The sequence below is a fragment of the Pieris brassicae genome, chromosome 3 (assembly GCF_905147105.1).
Source record: "Pieris brassicae chromosome 3, ilPieBrab1.1, whole genome shotgun sequence".
Classification (NCBI taxonomy): domain Eukaryota; kingdom Metazoa; phylum Arthropoda; class Insecta; order Lepidoptera; family Pieridae; genus Pieris; species Pieris brassicae.
In genome coordinates, this window is record NC_059667.1 from 16,959,831 (window position 1) to 16,969,491 (window position 9,661).

At 32.7% G+C, this 9,661-nt stretch overlaps 1 protein-coding gene and 1 non-coding gene across 2 annotated transcripts; both read right to left on the bottom strand.

Moving 5' to 3' along the window:
- Window positions 1-2,596: 2,596 nt before the first annotated feature.
- Window positions 2,597-6,933, bottom strand: LOC123707259. Its single transcript, XM_045657155.1, has 3 exons — window positions 6,899-6,933; window positions 4,086-4,180; window positions 2,597-3,810 (listed from the first exon to the last, which is right to left on the bottom strand). Exons 2-3 carry the CDS (start codon window positions 4,170-4,172, stop codon window positions 2,656-2,658), a joined length of 1,242 nt encoding a protein of 413 aa, XP_045513111.1. The 5' UTR covers window positions 4,173-4,180; window positions 6,899-6,933; the 3' UTR covers window positions 2,597-2,655.
- Window positions 3,883-4,001, bottom strand: LOC123707875. Its single transcript, XR_006753551.1, has one exon. It is a non-coding gene; the product is annotated as a 5S ribosomal RNA (ribosomal RNA).
- Window positions 6,934-9,661: the final 2,728 nt, after the last annotated feature.

The window sequence follows — 9,661 nt, forward strand, 5'->3', positions numbered from 1 at the left end:
TTATTGGTTAGTAAACAAAAGAAAAATGGAACAAAAACCTTTAGGAGTTCTTTATTGCTTTTTGTTTGTTTTTGTAGTGCATGGACAGCATACAAAACTTTTAAAATATGCGTCTTCTTTGTGGTCAATACATTTAGGATACCACCGGTGCTACGGACTCCATTTTGCATCATGCATGCGTGCACCGTTTTTATTTGATTAAACCTGAACGGTCTCGTGTCTCGGTAAACATAGTTTTACCCCATAACGTTACGTATGGCTGTTAAGGTTTACAATCATTTACCAAAAGAACTAAAAGATCTTCTGACTAGAGTCTTTAAAAATCGACTTGGTGTATTACTTTTGGAAAAAATTTATTACTCAATAAATGATTATTAGACACTGTAGTTGATATAAATTTAATAACGATTTTATATGCACCATACAAATAATATAAGAATTGACCAAGTCATATGACTAATAATAATAAAACTTCTTTAAATACATTTTGCGCGTCATTGTATGTGGCAGAATATGCGAACTTACTATTGTACCAACTTTTTGTACCATATTCTTGAAAATAATAATAATTATTATGTTTTAATGTTAATTATATTGCAATAAACATAAAATGAGTCTTCGAACGTTATTAAAATTTTTCTTTTTGTTTCTTTAATTAAATACTAAGTTCGCATAGTTTGCCACATACAATGGTGCGCAAATTTGTCTTTAATAACCTTTTTTTAATTTAAAATTTTTGTATTCGATTAGAACTTTAAATCATAAGTTTATTGATATTCTGCGCACAGGAAATATTATATCGTTCTAAAGAGATACATAATACTGCTGTATAACCCTGTATCAAACAAGTTACCCAATTAGTTAAACAGTTTTGGTCAGGATTACATTCAGAATCAAATATGGAACGTCAGAAGAAGAGAAAAGGCGGATAATATAGCAACACCGCTTTTGTAAACAAATGCTTACATCTAAAGAATTGTCTGTTAGTATACTTTTATAACTTCGCTTGTGATAAAAACTATATTTACGAATTGGCAAGTAATAAAATATAAATAAACATTTTTAATCGGCTCCTACAGTTGAGTAATCGGTTTTGAGTTTAAAAATTTAATTTTTAATTTAATTAAAAAAAATAAACATTTTTAAACTTAAATTAATTTTAAGATTAAAAATGGGACATTTTTAAACTCATATTTAAATGAAAACAACGCGTTCTTTATATTTGAAACATGTACAATGAAATCTCTTATCTGGTGTCTATGCGTTGAAGAAATTTAAGCTTCGTCAAAAAAATTCTCTTTACGTGATTTTTTTTACTATTTTTTATACATTAATTCCACACTCGGCTCTTGCTGTCCGTACATAAGATGGTCCCTTAATGAATTTTGCCTCAAGACAGCCTCTGTTTGGCAAATTATGTAATGCGGTACGCCCCGGGGTCGCATCTGTCAACCCTTTCCGTAACTATGATTTTATTATGAGAACCATCTCGGTCTATTGTTTATTATTTTATATGGGTATTGTCTCTAAATTGATTAATCATTAAGTCTATTATATGGGATTGCGATACTAAGATACCATTTTCACCCTGTGGTTAATTTTTTAAAACAAACAAATTTTGCTTAATATTGTTGTGTAGTTTTGATAAAAACTTTAACTTAAGTTGTTAATTTAAATAACAGGGCTACAACTTTGCTAAACATTATATAGAAAAAAAAGACGTATTTATTTTCCTAAACAAATCCTGAAAACCCGTGTCTACTTAAAATCATACCTAAAATTAACTTCTTTACTATACGGCGCTTCACTAACAGTGATGACACAATCTGTCAAAATCCTAATCGTTTTAAATGTTTCATCCCTCACTGGGACCCCATTTAATTACGTGTAATTTATCGTGGTCACATTAATCCGCGAACGCCTGGCCCTAACGTTTAAAATGTAGAAAAAACACTAAATCTATTTCCTTGATTACAAGCTGTCATGTCGTAGGATTTTTTCTAAGCCCACAATTGTAATTAGTCAAGATGGCTTTGAAACTTCTCTGCGGTCTTATTCTGAGCAGGGTTTATGGACGGAACACACCAAATTAATTCATATTTTGTATGTAATCTACAAAAATATGTATAAAAAATTAACAAATTACAAAGCTAAGACAACAAAATACCTATTTTGTAACCTACAAACCAGTTTGTAACTAATTAACTTAAAAACTACTGGTTCAGCAGTAGTGTTATTCATATCGAAGTTTTCTAGTGTATTTAGTACATGCATATCTGAACTGAGAATAAGTCCGTATCTTCAAGTGGTGAACATTCATTTTCTTAAATGCGCAACGTAATTGGCCCCCACCTCGCGATGTTGCCAGCCACAAAATTTATTGCTTAATTACCTCAAGAAAACGCGTCGCTGCTCGTACATCCCGACAGATGTTTTTTATTCGCCCAGAAAAACAAAACGGTCCAAGAATGACATTAATTAATTCTTAATGAAATTCATCTTCACCCTCCCGTGTTTTAATTTAAATGCTCGATTTATTACTTGTATAATTTGTCGCGAAACTCTTCTCTCGAAATAATTAAAACAACCGTTACTTGTTACATTTATTCGAAATAAATTACAATAATAACTTGCCTGCTATACATAATTGACGTGTCAGTATTTCCTTTGATACGAATTATCTACGGCTCTATGGAAAAAAGGTTCTTCGAATCTATGGAAGCTGTCATCTGAACGTCCGGGCTCCTTAAAACCTTTATGAGCTAATTCGTCATTAAAGTCATCACCAGTATCGTGGTACTGATGACTATTTATCGTGTTCCTATTCCTGTTCACGGTCGGCTTGTACTTGTCATCTTTCTGAGGCAGGATCGGCGTAGGCGTTACTTTATCCTCAATCTTCTTGTCTTTATTGGCTGTGCTGGCGCCAGCTAGATCTCTATAACCAAATCTACGTTCGTCTTTCCTTACTGGAGCGTAAGGATACCTATTTCTGAATCTATAATCGAGCCGACCGGTTCTCGCGCTATAATCGTCGTCGAAGCGCCTATACGGGTCAACGGAGTAGCGATATCTTAAATCAACGCTTGGCGGTGTACGAACAACTTCAGGAAGATGCGCGTAGTATATTATCCGCTTCGGTTTCCTAGGCACATAGTTGTCGTATGTTTCGTCGTATCTGTCCGCTCTCGACGCGCCTGGATAATACCTCTTGCGGTCGTATAGATCATACGGGTCGCGTCTATATAAATCGTCAGGGGCGTAATATCGATCATCGGAATATCGTCTGTTGTCTTCCGGGTAATAAACGGCTTGTCGTGGGTACACTGGCTTGTACTGCGTTCTGTCTTCTTCGGGTCGGACGAACTCGGTCCTTAAATCATCGGTACGTGTTGCTCTTTGTATGGCCTCTTTATCATTTCTCGATTCGGAAGCTTCTAACTGTTTGTTTTGGGTTACGAAGTTTACTCTGGGCATTCGTGAGTTGATGAGGTCGTTTGGAGGCTTTGGAGGAGTCAGTATGTCTTCTCGATGGACGTCGTTTTGGTTAGGGTAAGGAAGTTTTACCCAATTATCATTTGACGCTCTCGCACCTCTGCCTGTTGGTTTGTCTGTGATAGCTTCTGTGGTCTGATAAAATGGTTCAGGGGAGTAGTTGGTGATAGAAATCTTTGTGGTTGGGTCTTCTGGTGGAAGAGGCGCGGGAAGCCATGGTTGATGGTTAATATCCCTCCGATTTTCAGTTCGAATGTTATAGTACTTTTCCTCTTCTATAACGTCTCGGCGCCCTCGTTGCGTTTCTTCTAGCACCTAAACAATTATAAAAATATTAACCACAAGAACTGCGATATATTTTTAGAGATAAATAACAAAAATACAAAAAGCCAACATCACGAGGTGTTCCCAGGCGGTCACCCATCCAAGTACTGACCTCGCCCGACATTGCTTAACTTCGGTGATCGGACGAGAACCGGTGTATTCAACGTGGTATGGACGTTGGCGACAGATTGAACAAATTTGTAGACTATATTTTATCAATTACAATGTGCTGTTAAGTTGGATTTATTTTAATTTTAAATATTAACCTGAGTAGTTTCATCGACTGCTTGCTGTATATCAAATGAGACAGCTGCATGTACGAAGAGGATAATTAAAGTTGCAGTCTTCATCATTGTATCAACTGAAAGTAAAAAAAAATGCCTAAATATTTTTAGGAATGTAGATAAAAAAAATCATAATGTAATCTATATATCACAATTCTCGTGTCAGTGATTATAACCAAACTCCAAAACGATTTTTACGAAAATATATACAATATTCGGTAGTTCTGGGAATAGAAAAACTATTTATATGATGATACAAATTAACCCCAAACATTTACCATTGAGTGGTAGCACTCACTCATTTGTCGATAATGAACTTAAAATAAGTTAGTTATTTTTTAACTACTAAATATTTATCTCAAAATAGTTAATATTATGGTATTACAAAATTGCCGTATCAGGTAGTATAATCCGTTCAATCTCATTGAAGCAGAAATTATTAGGTAAATACGAAATTATTGTAGGCTTTCATAGTGAGAGACGGATGTGAATAGTGATGGGATAGCGGAAATGGCGTCACAAACCACTGACCATGAAGTCTGCCTAAATTATTACATTTGCTCTCATCGTTCTAACCTTTGTCTCGCAAAAATGTATCACTAATATGAAATATTTTAATGAATAGGTACACTAGTGGCAGACAATTCATTTCAATGAAGAATTTGTCTAATTGCGCGACATTTGCTTGTACGGTAAAGGAACATAATCAAAAATATGCACGAACTATATGGAAATCCATAACGTTTTTGATATTCGGGACCCATACTAAACCTTGTCTTGACTTTCAATCATTTTATCTTGTCCATAGAGTATACTTTTATTTATTTATTTACACACAGCAATACAGTATAATTTAAATGATTAATTAAAAAGTAGGGCAACTTGTGGCCTTACTGCTTTCAGTGATATTTTGCAGACAACCACTGTGAGAAAAAATGAAATTAGATAAGGTGACCACAACAAGTGTATACATACAATTACTCAGACAAAGTAATGAAACAAAGCAAAGCAATTAAAACCAACTTGAGTGAAAGGGACAAAAAAAGGACCCACGGGAGAGAAAAAATTCAGATCAGTTAGGGACACGATCTGGACATGTATCTCTTTTATATTAGAGATTTAAAGAAAGGACGAGCTGAGGAGATAGAGACGGAGAGTGAATTCCATAGCCTCACTGCAGAGACCTTGAAAATTATTAATAAAATATTTATATTCCTCACGGTGTAATGTCCGATAGAGGTCACATTTTACGTCCCATTAATCACAGCCTACTATTGGTTCATTGATGAAGCCTATTCACTATCGACCCGTTATCGTTTACCCATTGTCTGGCTTGATTGACCTACTTTACAGTTTTACTATACATAAATGCAACGTTTACAAATACCATATTGAGATCATAATGAACATTTTTATTATTTAATTTAATAAATTTAATTTAATGTATGAAGGACTTCATACATTAATAATCGTATATTATCTACAAATGTTCCAAAATCCTTTGAATATTATATTGAAGCCTTTTAAATATAACGAATACAGAAGTTAGTCCTTGTTAAGACCACTATCAACTTTCAAAGCTCAGCGTGTATTATACATGCGTTGCCGGTGGATGAGGAGGTGTAGGGGCAGGGAGCCTAGTACGTCATGAAAAGTTGAATGATTTTAGAATAAGTTCTACAAAACATAAAGGTTCTACTACTTTGTGACTAGGGCTGCCTTCCGTACTTTATAATACAGTATTGTACGTTACTTTATGTAGTTAATTGTACTCTATACTTTATGAGAACAATGAAGTACACTGAAATACTTTATTTCGCATGATGTAGTTTCTTTAGTGGTAAATATTTTTTCGATAAACGGGATTTATCGATTGGCGCTTAATCGCATTTTAAATATAGATGGTCAAGATGCTATACAATTGTTGCAAACAGAAAAATAATAATATCTTTAAATATAATAATATAGAGAAATAAATTATGATTTACTTTGTTACTATGTACTTGTTTTTTCATGTGAATTATTACCAATGTACTTTAATTGCACAAAAAAGATAGGAATTATATTTGTGATTCTCCTTTTCCACCTGACGCGCCAAAACAATTTTAAACCCCATTCGTATTGAATGCCACAATTGATTTTTTAAATATCTATGGAATATGGCTGTAATAACACGACGCTTTTATATGCGTCGTAAAATTACCTAGACGAAAAATATTATTCTAAGTCTAATCTTAATTCTAAGTTCTTGGTTCACTCTAATATTACATTAAAATGAAACAACATAAATACATTATTTGCATAATATTACAAAGTATTGTCTCGCTGACAACGATGCTAAAAAGTCAAAGATAATTGTTGAATAATCTTCTTTGACGTACCAATAACTAAAGACTCAAGTAATTCCTTGTAAAGACCACAATGTATTTACTAGGATAATAAAACAGTGTCGATATATTTTATACCTAGGGGTTCAGGGGACCGTGACTAAAGGAAGGTACATTATGAAAGAATGTATGTTAAGTTAAGTTCTACCAAGGACAATAAAAGCTTCTATTAAAGTTGACAGTGTGACCCTATCCCGCCCATACTTATCAATAGTTAATCAAACCATAACAATAATTACTCTCAGGTTCCCTACAATTCCTAAACTAATCGTAAATATAATTTGTGCAAAAAAATAAATAGCATATATTCATTGTAGACATCTCCATACTATGTGGTTCTCAAATTCGTTAGTTGAAATTTTATGAAAAAATATTGAAATGAATATATAGAAATATAAGTATTCATACCTGATCATAATCTCGATGTCAACAGTAGCAGCGTCAAACACGAAATGGTGTCCTGCAGTCCACAAGTTCACAAACGTTCAATCATCCGTCACGGACCATGAGCTTTTTGTTTACCATCGTGGTTCCATTGTATACAGAATTCATAACTCGGGAGATCAAATTGCGTTAGGGTAACAGATACACGCAAAAATAAACAATTAGTAGTTCCTGTTTGATGTTCTGTTACGAGATTATATAAAAAATGGACCAATATCAATCTCTCACAAGATTTTAACCCTGCGAGGGAGTTCCTAATCAATTGCCAAAAATCCTCGATGACGCAATGTCCAAAAATCATGTGATCGGGCCAGGAGGCTTTCGAGCTTCTGGATGGAGTTGGACCAACCAAAGATTGATACAAAATGGCAGAACTTTCTGTACCTGTACAGGAGTAACACATATTTAAAATAAATAACGTCATTGCTAGTCACGGATTGTTGATTAAGGGTTGATGCGATGACTTGCTTTACGGAATAGTTTTGTTATTTTCAAGTTCAAAATAAGGATTTGCCGTTAGGATGAGATTCTTGAAAAAGACACAATACATATTTTTAAATATAATTTTACTACTACAATAATTAACGGATGAACTATTGTGTATTTTACCCATTGACAGTAATTAAAATATTAATCTCTTTCTACCTATCGTACCTTTCCGAGATCTATATATTTAAGAAGATTTATATTATCTATATAGTTATATAGCTAGTGAATAGTATGACTGACAATATTTTAAAGCTAATAGAAAATACAATTTATTATTATTATTATTTATTTGTTTAGTTAAAATAATCCATTATTATGTTAGTATAAACTTACAGACTAGTGTTAGTATATTATTATTAAAAATCTAAACATAAAACTCAAGAAGAAGTCTATGTATATTATGTGTGACAATTTTATTTTCATGCGAATTTAATTATATAATAATCATTGCACGTTACCATCGGACAGCAGTTATAATTTTGTAATTTTAGCATTTAGCCAAAAAATTATAATGTTACGAATTTATGAATGTTTCTTTCCACATTTCTTTAATTTGTGCACAGCTTCGCAAAGATAAGCGAACACGCTCAACGAGTTGTGCGTTTAATGGAATGTTTAATTATTTAACAATTATAGACTAATTATTAAATATTTCTAGTCTAACATAATATAAAGTATTTTCTGATTTAAATAAATTTTTTGGAACGTTGGTAAACAGTGGAAACAGTAACTAACGGTGTCCACATTTCCGAATTGGTTGTAACAATAGGAAACGCACAGCCGTGTCACTTATCAGATCGGTTCAAATGTCACACCCCGCACTTCCTAAAACCGCATATTGTTCTCTTTATGCAATATTCATAATATGCCAAAACATTTTAAATTTGGATTATACTTACTAAGAAATAACATTAAAATCCAATTTTATTTTTGGAAATAAATAAGGCCTTTGTTACTCACAATTTTGGAAATCAGTCATTTTTAGTTTCTTGGTATGAAAGATAATACTTACAAAAATTCTTTACCGTAGGAATATATCTAGAGCGCCCAAAGAACACTAAAATTGTGCACGTTAACTTAAACACAACATCAGAGTTGAAATTCAATTGGCTAACGCCGTATTCTTAGAAATATAAAAATTCATCATGTTTTATTATTCAATTTTGAATATTTCTACGTTCATATTTATTTGATGTCCTGTAGGGGCTTTTTTATTTAGTATAGGAGATGGACAGATTTAATCTAGGACTACTGCTGATGCTAATGAGCTGTTAAGGTCGAACATAATATATACAGACGTTTTATCATTTTTAATTTTCTAATCTATGGCGCATATGCTGCCCGGTTGCTAGCAAACTCTTTGGGTACAACCGATTTAAAAGTAGAACTATTTTACATTCCATTTCCGAAATTCGTACTACATTATTCACTTCATTGGTTCTTTATACGATCCTATTCTTAAACGTACTAAAGCGACACCTACAGTCCGAGGCTACAATCTGTGCGCTGAATCGCGCTAAGTTATCCCGGCCGTTCGAATATTGAGCCTATCGGCCCAGTCAATGTTTAGGCTGATTGAGGAACCTCCTTATAGCTCGTAGGAAGAGCAGCACCTTCCTGTTTCCACATTACTTTATTTATTAAATCGTTCTTCTAATAAAATGAATATTTTATTTTCGAGGATATTTCTATAAAAATATAAGTAGTAATATTATTTAATACAGTTTACGTTTGCATTGTAGGTGTGAAAATTATTATTTTAATTAATAATAATTATAATAATTTTTTTTAATCGATGCCTTATTTAATTGTAACTATGAAATTGATAATGCAATTATAAAAGACAGATTTTAAATTATATTTATACTTTTATCGCATATTCAATCTGTTGATCAATTCACCTCGGAGGTACTATGGTTCTAGGGCCATAACTATTAAAGCACAAGTGATAAAAAATTGCATTAAATATGTATAAAACACACTTTTTAACACTTTAATAGTTATATTTTACGAGATTTTAAAGATATAATAATCTTTCTACTAAATAAATAAATAAAACTGTTTGTCTTTTCCAAGGAAGGAATTCATTATTTTCTAGCGATTTCGTTTACATTCCTAACTATAAATACATTGATATGTCGACTATAAAACATGTATAGTCCTTTATTTTAGAAAACATAATATTACCAATAGTAGGTGCAGATGGGAAAGTTTTGAATAATAAATAGAACATATAAC

Coding starts and splice junctions, on each gene's coding strand:
- LOC123707259 (XM_045657155.1), bottom strand. CDS start 4,172: ATGATGAAGACTGCAACTTTAATTATCCTCTTCGTACATGCAGCTGTC. Junction 3,811..4,085: donor CAGTCGATGAAACTACTCAG/GTTAATATTTAA, acceptor ATAATTGTTTAG/GTGCTAGAAGAAACGCAACG.